The sequence below is a fragment of the Pyxicephalus adspersus genome, chromosome 5, assembly GCF_032062135.1.
Source record: "Pyxicephalus adspersus chromosome 5, UCB_Pads_2.0, whole genome shotgun sequence".
Classification (NCBI taxonomy): Eukaryota; Metazoa; Chordata; class Amphibia; order Anura; family Pyxicephalidae; genus Pyxicephalus; species Pyxicephalus adspersus.
The window spans coordinates 63,034,419-63,056,248 of NC_092862.1; the positions used below are offsets into that span (position 1 = coordinate 63,034,419).

Sequence of the window (21,830 nt, forward strand, 5' to 3'; positions counted from 1 at the left end):
ATGCAGATGCACCTGGAAGAAAAATAAGGTCATGTAAAATAATAAATAGTGTTCTAGCAAACACAGAATTATTCTTGTCAAATGATCAGATCCAGTCGTGGAAAAAAACAATAATACTTTTTGAATTTTAAATATCTAAATCCTAATATCTTTCTATCATTATTAACTATACATAGTTATCCATAAATCTTATTAGTGGCCTAAAGACACTGTTGAAATGTGTGACATGATGATGTTTTCATATATATCAGCATTCATATGTTACAGCATGGCACATGATATAGAGATGGACCTTTAAAAATAAAAAGTGAGTGAGGGACATTGTTTTATGTAAAAAGTCAAGTACACATGCATGCACACAATATGATTTTTTTAACCCTTGGGAAGCTATGTTGTAAATAGCATTGCAAGTAAGACAATCTGACATTCACTGAAACAATCCCTGCTAGTGAATAAATTAATGCCATTAAAACACACGAACCTGGATGATTCTCCACCAGTTAATGTTTCAGTGAATGTCAAAATCAGTGTTTTTTAAATAGCGTTCAATGTGTGCTATTGCACTTTTTATTGTTTATTAAAGTTGTTACATCTTTAAAAAATAAAGTTATTTGAGTTTTAAAGAGTTAGTAGTTGACAGTCTGCTAAAAAGAAAAAAATATACAATTGTGAAAATTTAGGAACAAAAATGTGTTAAAATGATCAAAGAGAGTGATAAACTGTAGCAGTATTATAAGGACTCGGCTGAGAATGGGTTATATGAATCAAAAGGAGTGATAAACTGTGGGTTATATGAATTCATAATCTCAGCATAGATAATTTTAATAAGATTTATGAGTATGTCTTTTTTTTTATCTAGGAGAGTTGATGGATGAGTTTTAATGAAACGGGTTACAAAAATATTGTTTTTTGTGTTTTGGACACAAACTAATCATTTAAAATGCATCTAAAGATCAATCATCTGCCAAATTATCTACCTTTAAAAACTAGAACCTAATAGTATGTACGTTTTCTTTCAATTTGTATACCGAATTGGACTTCCCCTTTAATATTTCAGAAACAGTTTGTAATAGACAAGGTAAATTATTACATTTGATATGAAAGTTTGGTTTAAACATGAGTCACTGAAATGGTGCTTATAATTTATTGACATGTTAGGAAACCACTTGCAATGCAAGAAGAGACATCATGATGTAAATTACAGTTTGAACTAATAACTTATTCATTCATAATATATGAACACTATACCAATATCGTGTGTAATAGTACGCATACTGCGAAACGGTATGATATGTAGAGAAAAAGAAAATGATTGGACTTCAGTGATACATTTTACTATTGTATTATGTCAATAATATGAGTGAGCAATATGCAATGTTTAGGAAAGTTATTGCACATTAATTTATTGACATGGAATTTCAATTTGTCTGTGCCATGATTGAAGCATATAGTTTTCCAACAGTATAGAGAAGTGTTTCATTGTACATTAATTATTCAGCTATTAGAAATGGTTATAGAACCGCATAGTAACAAATAATAAAGTGGAATATTATGACTTTTTTAATGTGCTGAAAATAGAATGCAATATGATGCGTAAAACATAAAAATGTTCAAAAATATGTAGGTCCATTTTCTAGACATTGATTAATCAGCCTTTGAAAGACCCAGATGTAATATATGGTGTAAATATATATGCTATTATATGCTAAAAATGGTGCTTATATATTTGCTATTTTTTTCCTTTATTTTGTTTATAGCGATAACCTGATTATCTCTGAACAAAATCCTTTTAATAGTACTTTAACAATTTTAAAAATTTGGATGCTTTATCTTATTTTCCAACCTAGAAAAAACAATTATAAAAATAACAATTTTCCTATACGCTACTAAGTTAGAGGCTAAAAGTGAATTAAGAATACAGGAGCTCCTTGTATTAAGGAGAATTGTGCTTTGCGTAGAATACATGGCATGGAAAAATGTTGTGGCACTGGGCTGCACCTTTTCCCAGGTACTGTTAGAGGCTGCAACAATGGAATGAAGGGAAAGTAGTAGAAATAAACCACAAGAGCAAGATGTTAATATAGGGGCTTTAATATTGCCGGAAAAGTTTTTACCAACTGCTATTGCCAGGACTCTCCAGTCTTCTCTAATGCAGAAACATGTAAGTAAATAGATCCGGCTTGAGAGAAAATCTGGCCTAAAATGAAATTGGCTGATTTTGCTGCATGTCCTAACCTTCATTTATGTTTTTGCCAGGATTAGTTTTTAATATGTTATACATCTCTTAACACTACTTGGATTGGATAACACTACATACCAGAAAATTAAAGCTCATCCTTTTCTACCAGTCTTCAAGCTAGTCACATAATGTCATGAAGCCTTCATCTTCTGTTCCAGTGACATGGACCCTTACTGCTGTACAGATCTCACATACTAATGTTTAGGTTCTGGACCCTTCCAATGTGGTTATTCTTACCCAAGTTGTATGTCCATGATGGCTATGGTTTACAGAAAATGGACTGAATGATGCTAGACATCATCTAAACTGGCTGACACTGGATTACAGTGTGGTCTGAAATGTCTGGGTTCCATACTAGGTAAACTTGCTCAGCCCTCCTTTCCAATGTCTAAAAGTTGCAGCATTTCAAACGGCAAGCTCTTTTGATTGAGGCCCAGTACAGAAGTTCCCCTTGGTCCCACCTGACAGCGGACTTAGGGAACAATACTAAAGAGGATGTAAGCTGGGTTTGAAAACTATGCATAAACTAAAACCTAAATGATGAAAAATCAATTACTTAGAAAAGCACAAGAAGATAAAAGTAATTGGTTCTAAAAATGATCCTACAGATACTAATGAGGGAATCAGCAGTTAGTTTATATGGTTGCATGATATGTAATTGCTTGGAAGAGATGCCATCAGTAATGATATCCTTACTTGAAAGACAGGTGAAAAGCATGTGCATAAAATCATCCCCTGCTGTCTCTAATTCCAGCTCAACTCGGGCAGCCCCCAGCATTTCCTTTGGAATGAGGTGATATTCATTCAGATCCTTTCCATGCGCTTAATTAAGAGCTCCTATTATTAATAGCGATAGAGGGAGAGCACACTAAACTGCCTTTTTATTCCCTCTCATGCGTTGTTTTCCCTGACTACTTTATTAGGTAAAATGTTTTATTGAAATATTTTCTATTACTGGTAATACCATATGAGCTCACTGCAAATCTGCCGGAAAAGGCATGATTAATTAAAGAGACTGATAAAATGGTCTCTTAACGAGGACAATTTTATCATGTCTTGTAAAAAAGATGTTTTTATTACGGCATTAGGCCATTATTTCACATATTTCTCAAATAAGTAAAAGCTACATATTTTTGTAATAATTCTTATAAAAATATTCGACAGCAATATTTAGGCTAGTTATAATATGATAATTGAAAACTCATGGTGACAAAGTACTGATACAAAGTAATTATATGTGGTATCTAGCTTTACAGTAAACCATGCTTTCTTGATTGCAGTTTCATCTAACAGTACCTGTGTAAGCTTTTTATTGCTGTAATAAAGGGTGTTACTGGTTCTTTATTGCTCCCTTGCTTATGTCATAGCTTTCTCTATCTCTAACAGTAATTACGAAATGAATTGTAAAAATCAACTTTAATTACAAAGTAGGAAATGTATAGAACCTCTGTCAAGCGTGAACTGTTGGTCTGTATCTCATTTGCTGTTTTGCAATGGGGGTTCAGTGGAAGGAACCAGTAAATGCTGCAGAGGGCAGAGGAAATCAATGCTTCTTAAACAGTCGGTTACTTTACCTAGTTATTTTCTTTTATTACAGCAGCTAAGACACAAATAGTAGGAGAGGTGAATATTTACACCCTTACTGTGACACTTACCTCGTCCTCGCTAAACCCCTAGCTCATTTCTCCTGTGTATGCTAGCAGTTCCAACACTGGACGCCCCCCTGCTCTTCAAAGTTTAATCAGCATCACCCCTCCTACTTGCCAATCAGTAGATAGTCCCTTAATAGTTCCTGGCTTTTGAGCTGGCTCAGACACAGTTCTCAGTGTTCGAGCAACAAGTTTCCAGACTACTGTCAAGCCCCCTGTGTGTAATTTTGTGTTTCCCAGTCTAGCTACTGTTGTAACCCCTTGTTGTCCAGTCTGCCCTTCCCCTTCAAGTTTCTTTGTGCATTTCCTGTACTGCTGTTACAGTACCCCCAGTGTTTTCCTGTGTCTCCTGCCTACCTCTGTGTCTTTGGTGACCCCTCTGTAACCTGTGCCTCCACTGTCTTGTGTTTTTTTGTCCCCCTTTGTCTTCAATGACCCCCGTGTCACCTATGTCTCTCAGTCATTTTCTGATTCTGACCTGCATGTTTGTTGCCTCTCTTGCTCACTGATACATGTCCTCACATTGTTCTGTCCACCCTGGTGTGCCCAAAGACGGAGAGGTTGGAACTTGAGTCACCCGACTTGGACTCAAGTTCCACTTGATACATAAAGATAAATATAAAGTTAAATTGGTTCGCTGAAATTTCGCGGAACCATTGGAGGTTCAAGGAATTTTTCCCGAAAATGCCAGAGGCATTTTTGCTCGTCCCTTCTACCCACTCAAATTACAGCTCTGAGTTACCATACTCATCAAAGCTCAAATGCTGGGGAAGGATAAAGAAAATGTGGACAGGAAGTCCTCCTATAAGCAAAGTACATTATTTAGAAACACCTTACAAAGCATCAAACAAATATATGAAAATAGGGGTTTAACATTCATTCTGACTTCTGTTGTAAGCAAATGTAGACCAAGAGCAGGAAAAAAGCTCAGGGGCTTAAATGTACAGCAAAACAAATGCAACCCCTGAATGCCAGTATGAATTGCCCTTTAACAATATATGGGAATTTTACACTTGGGATTTTGCCTAGCTGTTCAGAAGCCTTGGAAAAACACCAGCTCTAAGCACCAGCATGAACAAGGCCCTGGTGTCTAGGGATTTAAAGCAATATTTATGGTCCCACATTATTCATTTATTTACCAAAGGATTATTAGGCTAACTTCTTCGGAAAATGATAGTTGCATGACTGTCTGTAGCTTTATACTATCAGCAGCTGGACCTGTGTCAATATTGCAATTTGTAAGATCCCCTTGGGAAATAGAATGCAACTGCTGCTGAAGTGCATGTGAGTAGTCAAAAATTTGCTGTAAAAAGGTTGAAGAAGGCAACCTCTTATGGTTACACAGTTCTTTAGCGAGCAATGCTCTGACAACAGCATTCATAGAAGTGTAATTCTGCAGGTATTATTATGATGCTAACCTAGTGAGTGGTAATGGTAGAGCAAAACAGAGTGGTCACTTTCTAAGATTAATTTGCACAAAAAAATCCTCTGAAGCTGTGAATTTGTATATACTGTATATCATTTGCTTATTTAATTATTTCTAATTTTCTTTAGAACACTTTTTGCATGTTTTACATCCTGAGAATCAGTAAATAAAATGTGCTTCCCAACAGATGACATCTCTCATTACACAAGTAATACACTTGTGTTCATGTAATATTACGTGTATTTTTTAGCCTATAAAGTAAACCTCATTACTGTGAATTTGTGTTTCTTTCCCCAGAGGTGTTCTGCATTTCCACTCTATGTTTCTATCTGTTTTCAGATTGATGTTTTCAGATATCCCATACTGAAATCAATGGGGAAAAAATTCACGCCACCGCCATTACTCACTAATAGCACAATTATTATCATTAGTTTTATTGATGATCACAGCAGCTACTGTATTAATCTAGGACTATTCTAGAGCCGTGCTTGCCTGTGGTAATGTTTATTGTTATTCCTTGGTGGTGCTGTAGGGATTAGAATGTTCTGATTTCTATGTGTCTTTGTAATTTCCATCAAACATATCGATCTCCCAGCAGTGATGAGCTGAGACTTCATACATTCCTTCATACACAAAAGCCCAAAAATCTAAAGAACAGAGAATAAACCCTTTCCCAGTACTATGGATATTTTGAATGCACTTGGGCAATTTTTCAGTAAGTAGAAGAATATTCCTTTGCTGAGTGCAATACATTTTGAAGTCATAAAAACAAAAAGATTGACCAATACAGAGGAGCAGTAATGCCACTTGTTAAATTGTCTAAATGTCAACCAGATATGTAGTTCCACAATTTTGTGTAATATTTTTTTCATATTTTCCACATTAAGTTATAAAAAAAAATTAACAGTGTGTTCACCTTGTACATGCTCCCAACTTGTGCTTCAAGTAGCCATAGTAATGTACAGTATGTGGGCATACTTTGCCATAGACTGCAAAGAGATTTTTTCAGCTCTCCTTTAGAAAGTATATATGTCAATATAATGATCATTTGAAACAACAGCACCTGAAATCCTGGGCACCCATTTGGGCAAAAAATTTATTAATGCCCCCTCCTTTCAAAGGAATATGCGAAGAATACAGCATAGCGAGAGAAAATATAGACAATGAGCAATGTCACATGGGCTTGTAGTGTAGTAAATTTATTTTAAAATTGTCACACATTTCATGAATCACAACTTCTTCAAAGGCCTGACATATGTCAGGCAGAATAACAACTCTGGGGATTTTACCACACATCATAGTGCATTTGTTCTTTGTGTATGTCATATTTTTTATTAAATATAACGCACTATAGGTTCTTTATTTTCTGCTTTATATGCAATACACCAAAAGCCTTTTTATACATTTTTTAGATTTGGTATGAAGATAGAGTATTGCCATTTGTCTGTGGACTATATCGATTCATAAGGATCATTGGATGTATTATTATGCATGCGACCCACTAAGGGAAATAACCCTCATGCTTACATCACCATTTTTAGTGAGAAAGTGATTGTAATTTAAATGAAAATTATTGTGTCAATGTATGGGTTAGGGTAGTTCTGCAGTATATTACTACTGCATTTAACACTAAGTTTGACCCTCATGTTTTCTTTCCCTGTATTACATTCTGTACATGAGTGTATGCTTTAAGGACTGTTGAATATCATAGTTCTACCGTAGTGACTTTGGTAAAAATCTACTTGAAAACGGAGCATTGCCACGGCTGCTTGAAGTTAACCTGATAACTACACAACAAAAGGTGACCCAATGGTTCATCTATTATTGTCACCCTTGGAAAAGGTGATACAACTTGATGGTATGATTAAACTCAAAACTGGGTGCAGGAAAATTTTTTAAATATTTACAAATAATTTACCTGTATTTGTAAATTGTATCACTATTTGGATTTACTTCATTATACTTTTTATATTAGCCTACAATAGTTTAGGCTACTAGAAGAAGGAGGTTGCAGTTCAGTTACCATTTCCTCATGCCAGTGAACCACTTCTTCGGGGGAGATAATACAATTAGCTTTGCCCCGCCATATCCCCTTAGACAATGGATAGGGGCAGCTGTGAGTGGTACAGTATCGCTCACTGCCGGCGGCTGTCAAATGTGCAAATGCTGGTTCCTTAGAGTCAGTACTGCAGTGTGAGTGATTGAAGAGCTGAAAAGGTTCCCGCCACTGGGAGCCACGGGGATCGTGTGATCTCAAGGCAGGACTAATACTACCTTTGGGGTCCATTCACACTTATGTTCTGTGGTAACACGGCATTTTACCACCAACCCTATTAAACTAAGCCATTTCACAACATACATGCATTTTTTGCGCTGTCAAAGAATTTGAAGACTAAAGAAAGCAAAGTTAGCATAGGAAACATTTCTCAAAATGCTGATGTTCTTTTGCTGACCAAACAGCAAGGTGGGTGTCTTGTAGTGATGATTGCTGACCTAGCCTGCTACCTGGAAGGGGTAATTGAATCACAACATTTGCTCCAAAAATGCAATATTCTTTGCTGGATAAAACAGTTCTCACATATGTTATTAACTTTATTTTTAGTAATTTGCCTCAAGTGGAATGTTAAACAATCTTTAAAAATGCTAACTTTTGTGTACCAGTTGCCTGATTAAGTCATGCAAAACCATTTGTGTATATGTATGTATTGTAGTGTTACTACTGGGATGGCAATAGGCTGATGAGCCCTGGTGTTAATAAAGAAACCACATGATTTACTTATTAATTAAACATCTAAAAAAAGAAACATTTTAAGTCAGCAACAGTCTGCTAAAACTAATTTAATTAGAAAGCAATATAACAGCGGCTTTTTGCCATTTGTACGTAGCATTAGTGTCTTCTTCTACCTAAGGCCACAGGCATAATGAAACATGCCAAGAAGGACTTTCAGCATTTCAGCAATACTCCTTGTTAGATGTTGGTTGTATAACTTGGGGGGGGGGGGGGTTGATTTCACAGTAATTTACATTTCAACATCATCCCCATCACCAGGTGATAAATATGCTATTTTCAAATTAGCTTTGAATTACTGCGGTCTAAAATATTAGAGAATAATTCTATGACATGAAAGTAATTTTCACAAGTGACACTAAACTATAACTTGAAAATTAAAATTCACTTTGGTTTATAACACATTTTCTTGAACAAAAGAAGTTACAGAAAAAATGTTATAGTCAGTATAATAAAGTGTTAAGAGAAAGAAATGTGAGCGAGCATCTTAAAAAATGATTACATTTAGATCTATACACAGTTTTACTTGTATAATTAAATCTTCCCTCTCACTGTAAATCCCTAGGTAACTCATTCCTATAGTCCCATTGTGTTCTCTTTAATTTCATTATCTAATTTTTCCTACATCGTAAATAACAATCATTTTTACTTCAAGCGTGGCTTTATGTGTGTTTTCCTTTTTATATTATTCTGCCTCACTGTTATAATGTTTTGCAACATGTACATATTGTATGTTGTTCTAGGTATGATCATATTTCAGTTGACAAACTATTTTTTTTAGGGTTGAAGAAATGGTAACAATGTGGTAAAGCAGTAAATAAAAAAGAAAAATATTGTGTGTGAACCTGGGTAGCTCTTTTTTCTCTAAACTGAATTCATCAGTTTGGTATGTCTTACAGACCTAAAAAAAACTTTGCTTTATCAACCCTTCCTCTAGCCACAAATCCCCCTTTCACAGCTCTCCTGAGGTCTAGGTACAGACCCTACCTACCAAATCTGACCATACCTTGCTCGTTCAGCTTGAGTCCTTGCACCCAGTAGTCCCTTGAGGGTCGACAGGGTAATAATACAGGTGACCAATAAGCTGCACATTGTAGCGGTGGAATTGCTCCATCACTCAGGGAACTTTGACATCTGAAAACTCTAGATGCCCCTAATCTCTAAAATATGTTCCATATGTGCATCTGGATGACTCTCACTGCTAGTAATAATGGGAATCACTGCTGGTAACAATGGAGGAACACTCTGGAGGAATGAGGGTTATTATCTGCCTGTTGCATACACTAGTATGCTGTGTATAGATTGTTTCCCTCCTAATTTGTATTCTTCTCTATCTCTGTTCCTCTTCATTTCCTGGTTTCCTGGTCTTCTCTCTATTTCCAACTCCTGGCCAGCTAGGGTGCCTTACTTTGATGACTGCAATAGATGTGCTTTCTCATGTCAAGGGCCTTACCATTCTGGAGAAATAAGCTGTTTAACAACAGGTACAATTGGCATTCCTACAAGAAACCTAGTTCTGTACAGACAAGGTCCCTAACCTCAAAAATAGAAAAAAGATATCCAATAGAATATAGAGGATATCCAATGGTCTACCGCAGCTGTACAGCAGTCTCTAAGGCCAAGGGAGTGAATATTATCCTATCTAACTCTATTTTTTGGCAGCTGAGTAACAATTGCTATAGAAAAGATTTCTTTTTTTTATGAACGGTTTTTAATAACAATCTAAATACCCTGGCTACTGTATATTTGAAGGTTGAGGAGAACTTGTCACTAACATAAAAAGTTCACTCCCTTGTAAGTCATAGCTCCCTTCTTATCTTGGCGTGTCTCTTCACAGTCTATGTTTGCCAAAGTTCTATAGGTGCGTACACACTTCCAATTTTTATCGTTCCAATCGAACGACGAACGATCGATTGGGCAAAAAATCGTTCGTAAAAAAGTAACCAACGACGCCGACGAACGAGGAAACTCGTTGGAAACGAACGACCGGACCAGCGGATCGGATTGGACGACGATCGTTGAACATCGTTCGTGTGTACGGTCGTTCGTTGATCGTCCATGGGCTGAGCATGCGTAATGAACGAACGTTCGTTCACTTTCCTGTCGTGCACATAGTTCCTCTATCGTTCAAACGATCGTATCTATTGTGTGTACAATATCTACGAACGATCGTGTCGTTATCTCTATGTGCAGGATCGGTACTATACGATCGTTCGTAGATATCGTGCAGGATCGTTCGTCGTTCGTTTTCCAACGATAATAATTGGAAGTGTGTACGTAGCTTATACCTCCTAGGTGAGGGGTATGGGGGAATACTATAAATCACTTAAGTAAACGCTCTAAGTCTACTGGGGATGCCCACAAGAAATTATCAAATCAGAAGAGTTATCACAAACATTTCACAAGGATACAGATCAGATTTTTAAGGTAGCATGGAACATGTTTCCATAGGTCCCAAGGCCACACACTCCCACCATCCTTGGGGCTTTGTGATTACCTCAAAAGATTGTTGAATGGTTTGAAAAAAAAAAAAAACATTACTGACTGTACATTAACTCTGATTTACACAAAGTTCTAAAAATCACCTGATCATCATTTGTGACATTACCTCCAAGATGGCACCCAATCTTAGATCCAGCAGCAGACCTAGGGTTTTTGGATGTTTACACATATTGCACATGCATAAAATATGTTCAATACCCATACAACCTTATGGGAATACTTTTGTAAAAATCACTGTTTTGGTCACAGGGTCTCTTGTACTAAAGGTATACGTGTATACCTTTAGTCACTTTTATAGACCAGAAAATTTAAAAAAAAACATTCTGGTTAAAAAATATAAGGAAAAATGTAAATTCTGAAACATAAATAGAGTGGTGCTTTTCTTTTCCAGTGCAGTCAATTTTCGGTTCATTGAATGCAGAATATATCTAAGGGATGTTCTGTTGTGCTAAATGTTTATATAATGGAAGACTGCTTATTACAATTTAATGTCTTGTTATATTACCATAGAAACATATCAGTAAATCTTTGCATACAAATTTAATTTTTAGTAACACTTTCAAAGGAGCTAAATGGCCACAGAGCACTGTCTAAGAATATCTTTTGTATTTTGAATATTTCTGAATATTAAATAATACAATTTGCCAATGAAATAAATAGGGTAAGCATTTCCTGATTTGTGTACCAGTTTTAGTTCTTAGTACCAAACTAGTCATAAAACGTTTAAAATACTGTCTCTGCGAATGCAAAATTTATGAATTCACACATCCCTGGTTGATTTATGTGAAATAATAATGCACTATTTAATGCTTAAACATGGCTAGAAGCAACGCTGGGCTATCAAGATGTACGATGGAATAATAGATTTATAAGATGGATAACATTCCTGTCTAGAAAAGCTTGTTTAAAGGTGTTGTACAGATATATTAAACTATATGTAATTTTATACCAACTTAATGCTGTAGGCCTTTTCTGGAAACATTAAAGTATTGATGTTGTTGCTTATACAGCGCTGGACCTAACAAACAATTATTAACAGAATGAACAAATAAAATAATTTAAAAAAAATAATGTTCTCTTGTTTATTTTTTTAATGACTTAATCAATAAGGTAACCTGAACAAAATGTGATAAAATACATAATTTCAGTGAACTTGTGTGAACAAAGTCACAAACTTCATGTGTTTCACATTTCTAGATCTAAGGAGCATATTTATAAAGCAGCAAATTTGATTCTGATCACTCACCACTCTTTCTCAAAACTAAAAGAAAAGGTTTAGGTTTTAGATGCACTTTAAACACTTTGCATTTGGATATTAACATTACACAGTGTGATGCCCCATGCCTACAATACGTTAATAAATGACAACCGTGTGAGAACCCCCTCAACCAGCTGTCAATGATAGTTAGCTTTGATAATAAAAATTAAAACATTTTGAGCCTGATTGAGTAAAGCTCTCTAAGACTATCATAGGAGTATCTGGGTGATTCAACAACGCTAGAATGGATCCGGTCCAGGACTGAAAACATTTGCTAACTAATAACTAATGATTTTTAGGAAATGCATTCTAGTCTTGGAGAAATTTAATAAATCAGGCCCTTTGTGTTATTTGTTTGAACTGGAGCTATACAGTCATACCATGAAATCTATGGGGTTAAAAAAAATCACTGAAGAAATGGCAAAAACTCAGAAGGCCTTGTGCATCCAATTATTCAGACACGTTTAACTCAGCTATGCCAATAAGTCCCAGGCTATCTATCTCCTAAGTGGAGAAAACAAATGCAACACAGATGATTCAACCACTACAATATGTACCGTGTTTTGTTTTACTGTTCCAACAATTTTAACAATTTATCAATTTTTGGAATGCATATTTATAATTAATATCTTTACAAAGCTTATCAACAAAATAATGTGAAGACCAGTAATGTGAAGTTGACATTGATTATGATTCATCATAGTACTTGAATTGATCTTTAATAAATTAAATTTAATTAAAAAAAACTAAAGCTTTAAAGAGGATTAGAATAACTGAAAATGTACTGACAGTAAAATCCTAGCACAGGCCAGAGTTCTTACTTTGTAGTTAGTAAATTGGGTTATTGATTAGTGAAAGTACTGTTTTTTCTTCATGTAGTAAAAGAAAGCCTTAATAGTTTGTATGTATTTAGAGAATAGACTAGCATACAGGTATCATTACTATTAGACTTGGTGTTGAGCTTTGGGTCTGTGTCAATTTTGACTGGAACGTTGGTCATTCAGGCCAAAGCAAATATCACCAATGTTTGTCGATTGGATTTGGTGCCTTTTTATTTTTGTCTTGATTAGGGAACGCTTCATCTGTAACTCTCTGCTATCAGGATTCGCTGGGCTGTACACTATACCTGCATGCTGTACCTGTCTTTGCTAGGTTTAAAAATTTGATACAAAGGACCTGATTTATTAAAGTTCTCCGGGGCTAGAGAAGATGCTACTACCTTTAATGGCTTAGAAAAGAAAGATTGTTATTTGTGACTTTTTTGTAAAAATATATTTAATATAGATAACATGTAAAAAAAAAAAATACCTAATTTTTTTTTTTTCCTATACAGATTCTAAACCCAAATCTTTGATAAAATGTGAGTTATCTGTACAATAAAGCTAGTTTCTGTTAGCTCTACCATAACCAAACATATATCACAAGAAAATGAGATAAGTTAACAATAATAGGACTCCTCAAAGCTCTTAACCACGCCAGCAGCCACAACTATAACAGCATTAAAGGAATGTACATATGAAGAAATAAATGCAAATTTATGAAATAGCTGTATGAACATGTGGAAATCATAGATTGATCTAATACATACAGAAGGAAGATGTACAAAGTGTCATACATGCAGCGTGATTTCGTGCTGTTAACTTTTGAAACCATTACTAAATTACCTTGTGTTTATATATATTTCCTTCATGTTTGCATGTAATAAAGAAAGGTGACTCTATTCTATTTTAAAAGAAATCTTACACAGAATAAAAACTGACATGGGTACAATCTGATTTTGTCTAAATTCCTATGGAGTATTTATTTTAGCAATTTATATTCTACAGTATAATTTCTGTGCGTTTTATTAAATTATGTGCACAAACAAACAAGCAACAAACATTTTTCTCAGCACTGTACCCAGTTACATAATGACATCAAGAATCCTAAAATGTTACAAGGATCTTTTACAGAACATCTGGCAGGAAGTGAAAATGGCAAAAAATGTAAAACTCTTTAACTAATTTTGAGTTTATATTTTTTTTTATTCAATGGATAGCTATGCACAAATGAACTCAATACATCAACATACCAGCAAATGTTTTTGTTATGCAACACTGTCAAAAAAAAAGAAAGAAGAAAAAAAAACAGATGGTAAAAAGAAAGAAATTAAAAAAGTAAAGAAAAATAATAGCTAGGAGAAAAAGTAGTATTTATAACAAGAGTAATTTAGACTGATTAAAGTTAACTTTTTTTTTAGGGGTAAATAGTAATACACTTTCATGCTTGTTTGTGCTTTGTTATTTTTACATGAAAGGTTTCGTTAACTGCAGTAGGTGTTTTCAGCTGCTGTATTAGTCTAAAGCTGCGTACACACTTCCAATTTTTATCGTTGGTAAACAAACGACGAATGATCCTGCACGATATCTGCGAACGATCGTATGGCACCGATCCTATACATACAGATAACGACACGATCGTTCGCAGATATTGTACACACGATAGATGCGATCGTTTGATCGATACAGGAAGTGACGTGCACCACAGGAAGTGAGCGAACGTTCGTTCACCGCGCATGCTCAGACCATGGACGATCAATGAACGACCGTACACACGATAGATGGTCAACGATCGTCGTCCAATCCGACCCGCCGGTCCGGTCGTTCATTTCCAACGACTATCCTCGTTCGTCGGCGTCATTGGTTACCTTTTTTACGAACGATTTTTTGCCAGACGGTCGTTCGTCGTTTGTTCGTCGTTCATTTCCAACGATAAAAATTGGAAGTGTGTACGCAGCTTAAGATCAGATGTGCAGTTGATAACCACAAATTTACCTGCTCCCAGACCAGTCTAATGGTGTGGTTTGTTACCATTGTCTTCAAGTGGAAGAAGCTGAAGACAATCAAAATCAAAAATGTCAATGCAAATACATCCACACTACTTAACGTAACTGCAGGCAAAAATATAATTTTCAGCCAATCTCATTTATTTTGGGCATCGGTGTGGTTCAGTTGCAGTTGCAAAGTGGAGAAACAATGCGGTTTACAGGAGCCACTAGCTGCAGCACATTCATTTCCACTATAAAATATTCATGTCACTGATGCCTAAATCAAGTCTCAGCAATGTGAATTTTCTGTAACTGAGATGTCAAATGGTTAAAGTATTTCTTTTCCTATTTACCAATATCTGTGCACAGACATTCCTATGAGCTCTTTGACACTTTCTCTTTTGTGTCACAGCTCTAGAGCTAGTAGGCTGCTGAGGAAAAATGTGAATATCAACTTTCCCCTTAGAGGTATTTCAGGTCTGTGTTCACCCTCATATGATCTAACGAGGCTGATTTTCTAATTCCATTGCTAAGATATTTATAGGTGAAGTTTTCTTTTCCATTCCATTTAAACATCAGCCTCTATGATCTTATCCCTTTATTTGCTGAAATGATTGGCTGACCTTATCCAAAAGAAAAAACACAACTTCAAACAATTGTTACAAAACAGGTTTATCTGGCCAGATGCATCTTTAGAAATGCATGGCATTAACCTGTGTACTCTTACGCAAGAACAACATACTGACAAAGGTTTAGCCCAACAAATACTTTTTTGCAGTTGTGCAATCATTATTTAGGGCTGCCATCAATTCAAAATAAAAATGAACCTTATATGACAACCATTTTATTCATTGGATGCTCCCTCTTGTTGATGCCTGCAGCACTTGTCCATACGCACTCAAATACAAACAATACCTAGCTAAACATTCTTTCCCTTTCAACCTGTGGGACATACACAGCAGATGCTACAATTTGTTATTACCACCGTAGCACATCATTTTGCAGGTATATTACTGACCAACATACTTGGTATATTTTGCATTTTTATTCATTTTCCTGTTATGGAAATACTTTTAGTGAGTTGCTTTCCACTGCTAATGGCGGAAGTAGACCTAAACACTTTGCTAGGCATAGGGACTATGTCAGCTTGTTTATGTTCATGTTAGATAGCTTTTGCATTCCCATTCCCATTGTAATTCAAAGCCAAGTTGAAAAGGGTCAATTGGAGATCAGGTGTAGGCCAAATGCACTTATCAATGATTTCTCAATGATGTCAGAAGCATCTCAAACTGGAAGAGCTTTGCAACTGAGCTGCAATTTGCCTGGAATTTCAGTCTACAGTTATTTTATTGACTGCTATTCATTTTCTTGCAACAAAAGCTATCGGGAGGATTTTGTAGCTCCTACAAATCACCGCTGGAAAATGTTCTTTTTCACAGCGATCTTAATATTACATTTACATTTATATACACAGTATAAGGAATTTTGGGACATACTGTATTTACCATGCTTCATGCCATTGCCTCACATACTACTTGTACCCTTGTCCCCATACTTCTGCATCCATTGTCCTTGCATGGCATGCAGTATAGCCTTATTCTTATTTGTGTCCCTACAGGTAGCAGAAAGTGGATAGGGGTGTTATTGGGCTGCAAAAATATGAACTTCCTTATGTTCATATGCACTGTAAAATTTTGCAAAAAAAAATCCTATTTTGTTGGATTATAAAAGTTTAGCGATATTGAATATTAAACTGTAATACTTTTATTATACTCAGCTAAGAATTCTACATATGTTTAACATCATGCTTCCCTCTTCTGGCTGGAAGTGGTTCTGAATCTGACAATTTTTTTAAAACGCTGGTTCAGTCCATGCACATTTGAAATGTAAGAAAGACTTGTATGTTTGTCAAGAATTAAAGAAAATTAGTTAACACATATAGACACTATGCTGTAATTATTTGCCTAAGCTGGTGGGAAAAGTAAAGAAGCAGCAATTTTCATACTGGAGTCTTACCTTGTGTAATTTCTTTTTTTTTACTGTTATTTTTTAAGAAGAACAACATTTTAGGGTTTTTAGATTAACAATTTAAAGCTCTTGGGCATTTTTCAGCATTTCAGTACCTCTTGAGTGAAAACTATCATTAGTGACCATCTGCAGCAACAGAACAAATAGGCTCTGCACAAACAACTTTGTTCTGTTTTATCAATTGGGAGGGGGTGTACCTGCTGCTTTTTAGCTATTAGACTATCTTCACAGTGTCCTTGAGGTTGTAGTGTGGTTACTGCTTCCACACACCAGTGATCCACTGCTTCGAGATTTACCTGTGGCAGTCCATTGAAGCATGAATGGGTCAGGTCTGCTGTCAAATCTGCAAACTCTGGTTCATTATGGTGCAAGCAACAAAGCAGCTGGCAGGGTGCCAGTCACCATGAGCTGCACAGAATTTCTAGCTCCCACTGCAGGTTTGCTTAGGAAACAACAGCAATCAATTCTGACTTGCGTTTGTTAATCCAGCAGTATAGATCACTAAATTACATCAGGGGACAGTTGTACAGAAACCAGATTTTCACCCCAGACAATCATAAATGTTTATTTGGGGGGTCTGTACACAGCTTAAGCAAAAGTCTCGTGTGCAGAAATTTTTTGCAGTTCATTGATGCAGAGAGCAGCATTGATGTCATGAAAGTGTTGCTCTCTCCATCTCTCTCTCCACCCTGAAATCAAGAGCACCCAGAATGTCATGTGACTGTCAAGCTGGTATTTCAAGGCAGATGAATAAGATAGTGGTGTTTAATATCACATGGCAGTTTTTTGCTGATTTGGTTAGGTTGTGGAGTTTATATTGATCACTTCATGGTGATCCTGTTAGGAGATGATTATCTGCCCAGCGATTCTGTGGTGTGCACCATCGCAGTATAACACACTGTGTATTCTGTCCAGCGATGTCACTTGCAGCCAGGAGAACAAAGATAGCGGCAGCCCTTGCTTTCATTTAGCAGTGCAGCCTGATGTTTTTTATCCGCATCCCCAGCACTACTCCTTATTAGACAATTAGCTCCTGACTCAGTCCTGCACTGCCCTTAGCTGCTGGGACTTTATAGCCTCTCTGCTCCCAGTCACCAGTGCCTGTTGTAGCGTTAAGCTAGGCTGACTTGCTGCTGCTGTGTATTCGTGTTTATTTCCTGTTCCTGACCTATTTTTTGCATGCAGCCTGGACCGACCTTTTGGCTGTGACCCTAACTCTGCTTGTGTTTTGCCCTTGTGTACTTCGTTTGGTGGATGGATTTTCTGGACTTGTCTCTGTTGGAATCTTGGTCCTGCTTTGTCTGTGGGCTCCTGGCTTGCTGCCAGCCCATCTCAAGACACCATCCCTTGCGCAGTAAATCCTGGGGTCAACCATGTGCTGGAAGATGCAACCAGTCTCCCGAGGCTGAGCACTGAGCAGGGGCTTACTAAAGGTGAAGACTGTGGTGTTAGATTGGGGGACGGGTGTCTGGTGAGGACTGGTGTTAACTAGAGCCTTACAGATCCCCCTCCTTAGTATTTCCAACACAATTTATCCGCTCTGAACTATCCTATACCAAGTCCATCTGGGGGGGACAAAGGATATCGTAGTTAATCTGACTTTAAAATCTCAGTCCACTTACTCGGCTTTTCAGGTGTCAATAAAATTCCCTATATCTTACCTTACCATGTGGGCTTCCATTGCCATTTGTTAAGCTGGTTGTAATCATTACAAGGTGGGCTGATCAATACACTTTTTATTTTTCACAAAGGGCTGCGTAAACATACTTACTTGGGTCACAGATCTAATACACCCAATAGCCATTCATGCAAAGATTTATTATTTGAAGGTGACTGGCGGAATCTCAAAGTGAACATGTATTGAACCCATTATATTGCCACTTTTAATAAATTAATTTGTACTCATGTTACATGATCCCCAGCTATCTAATGTTTATTTTGCTTAAATTTCATGGTAAACATTTATAAAGTGAATAATAAATAAAATGTGGGATTCTTACAAACAGCTAACACTCATATCCATGAGTTTAAATATTTGTAATGCATTAATACTAGTGGGATATTTTAGTTCTTCAAAAAAATGGACAATACATTCTTCATTTATGAGCTACAGCTGGTTGTGGTTATTTATAGTGGGATTACCCTGCACAGGTATTGGTTTGCTATCAATAAATCATCCATATTTGATTCAATTTAAAAATAAAAAGATTATAAAATCAAGTATACCTGATAAATGGAATGTGCTTGGAAAAAAAACCCAATAGCTAGTGGAATGGGTGACTAAATGCACACAATACTATGGAATATTGTATACAAGACCATGCTTAGATGACATTGTAAATACAACATTTCCAATGCTGCTATAAAGTAACATGAAATATACACTTAGAAAATTGCTTTCTGTTTAAAAGGTTTCAGTAGCCAAGAATAATTAATAAATCCCACCTTAATATTATATAAAGATTGTATTAATCCTCAATAGGATTGCTGGAATAGATGGGGAAAGTGTAGACCTAAATCTAAGGGTCATAAAGTGCAGAAAATTGTCCTGGATGCCTCTCCAGAGTAACTAGGCAATAGCATAACAATCAAATAAAAAATGGAAGAGGGATTGAGCTGTCCATCCGGAATCCTTTTATATTATCATTGAGCAGGAGGAAAATAAGGTGATGAACTGACCTTCTGTATTATCAGATAATGATGAACTGAAAAGCATATAGACTACAGTATATGAACCACATAAGTTTATTGACCGCATGCAGCAGAAAAATGTCATACTTTCATAGTTCTAATTTTCATACTCAGACAGTGGCTACTAAAAAAATAATCTGTAACAATTTACAAAGTTTTTGACATACACTAATTGCATTGAGCACTTTTACACTAAAAGATTTAATTTGGGATTTACCATCAAAATGTATCAATCAACTGAATTAACAGACATTTTCACCATGTACAAAAAGTGAAACATATACTATATTGTATAGATTTTTGTGACGATATTCTAATTTATTGAGATGTATATTGCAGCTATATAGACAAGTTGATAACATGAATGAGAATATGGAACTAGAACAGTTCCACAGCTTTCACACTTCCCATTCTGTTCTTGGACAAACAAGACCTGCAACATTCCATGTTAATTAAATTAAGGTGTCTATGTTACCCATGTGGACATGAATGCTGGGATATGACCTGACATTCACTATAACTAAAGAAGTTGCTTGAGAAGTGTCAACATTACAGGACAAGTCCAATTGAAAGTGACTGTTTACTGTCAAATGTACTCATATGTACTCAATAAAAGACATTCCTCTTACATATTTAAAACCCAAGGTAAATCAAAGCCATACAATAAAATATGCACTCATAAAGTTTGACCTAATCTAATTAGCCAAATGAACTCAGTTCACATTTTGGACACTTTAAATATATGCACTATATGCGCTGTGTAATTATTATCTGTGTTCTAATTAATCACATTTAATCTCTATTTTACATGGACATGCTTTTTTTTCCAAGGTATTGAGTTAAAGTTGAGTTTGTGAGGTGTAGGTGCAAAGCAAACCTATCAGAAAATAGGTGCATTCTCTGTGTCACTAGTATGCAGCACAGTGTTCTAATAAAGGGGAGGCCCTTGATCATGGGGATTTGGTAGCAGGACTATTCCTGAGCTCTGGTACTTTAAATACGCCTATTTTATAGGTTGACAGTAAAATAGGAAAAAACTAATTTACATGTTAAGACAAGTTTAAGTTGGAGGTCAGAACACATGAAAAACAGATGGAAAATCGGGTAGATGGGAATAATAAACATTAAAACCAGGGGCCAACACCAAATACCAACAGTTGTACAAAGGCTAAGCGACAGAGAGGGTTGGGGATAGGCTGAATTCTGTGGCCCAGCAGGAAGAACGTCACACAAGTATGCAAATACTGCTTAGAATTTTAGTACAACAGAGAAATTGTTTGCAGCCTTCCCACCCCTGCACAATATAGTAAACTGTATAAATACATTTATGTTTGCTGGTCTCTACATATTCCGTAAGAAGTTATTCCTTAAGGTAGGCTTAGGCAAAGGATTAGCTTTCTGTCTATATTATGTTTAGAAAAACTCTACCTGGCTCACCTGGTGCCCAGACTTCCTGCAGCTTCTAAAAGTCCAGGCTCTGCAAAACTTTTTCATGCTGTCTGGTGCAGAAGGATCAGTAAACATCCCTTTACCCATCTTTCCTGTGTGTTGTGAACCCAGAAGTGCTCTCTACCGACCAATGGGAAAGCTACCTGTGTACCTTACTTATTTTTGTAACAGACACAGTAATAGCCTGTACGCAAAACGAAATAAGCCAAGCAAGGATAGCAGTGGCTGCCACACCTACACCTGCTGACACATACAGACAGGATATACTTGATCTTAAGGATTTAAAGTTAAACATTTACTTGCCAACAGTACTGCTTTATTTTACACGAGTAACAACAGATGAGGAAGTTATTATTGCCAGTAAAATAGCTATATTCCTTAATTTCTCTACTACTTTTCTAAACAAAATGTTTACTGACAACAGAACTTGGACGCTTGCAAAGGACCCTCGTTCAAATACCCAAAACATCAATCAGCAACCTGTGACCAAACCAGAAAGGTAATATATACTGTTTAAACTCGTGAAAACATACTTACACCTAGCATAATGACAACCTGCGGTTGTAAATGTGACGAAGACTAGGTAGACATTGACATTTGTAATGTGTTTTGGGTATTGTGCAGTGAGTATATGTACTTGGCTTCTTTATGGCAATATACAGTTTATTGTACAGTATACAATGGTGAGGCCCTTTGAGGGACAGCTAGTGATGTGAACTAGGGACTTTGTAAAGCGCTACGTAATATGTCGGTGCTATATAAATACTGTATAATAATAATTTGCATTTTAATCTCGGTCTTGTCTTTTCTTATTCAGTACACAAAGTGAGGGAGGAACCTAAAAGCTGAACTCTGCACTACCCTCCACCCAACTACTCATTGACCTCTTTTTTGACTGCCAAGAACATATTATATATGTCATTGCTCTCTTAAAGTGGAAATAAACTATACCATCAAAAAATTGGAAGCAGGTAAGGGTATTTTATTGCTGAAG

General features: G+C 36.1%; 1 protein-coding gene and 1 long non-coding RNA gene across 2 annotated transcripts in view; one reads left to right on the forward strand and one right to left on the reverse strand.

The window, feature by feature from the left end:
* LOC140331033 (uncharacterized) overlaps window positions 1-20,982 on the reverse strand; it is a 63,024-nt gene extending 42,042 nt beyond the window's left edge. The window contains exon 1 of the long non-coding RNA XR_011920849.1: window positions 20,825-20,982. This is a non-coding gene — a long non-coding RNA (uncharacterized lncRNA). The remainder of the gene's footprint in view (window positions 1-20,824) is intronic.
* Window positions 20,983-21,039: 57 nt separating this feature from the next.
* The window catches only part of SLC35B3 (solute carrier family 35 member B3), a 28,450-nt gene continuing 27,659 nt past the window's right edge, over window positions 21,040-21,830 (forward strand). The window contains exon 1 of the mRNA XM_072411727.1: window positions 21,040-21,335. Within this exon, the coding sequence (XP_072267828.1) occupies window positions 21,244-21,335 (92 nt within the window). The 5' untranslated portion in view covers window positions 21,040-21,243. The remainder of the gene's footprint in view (window positions 21,336-21,830) is intronic.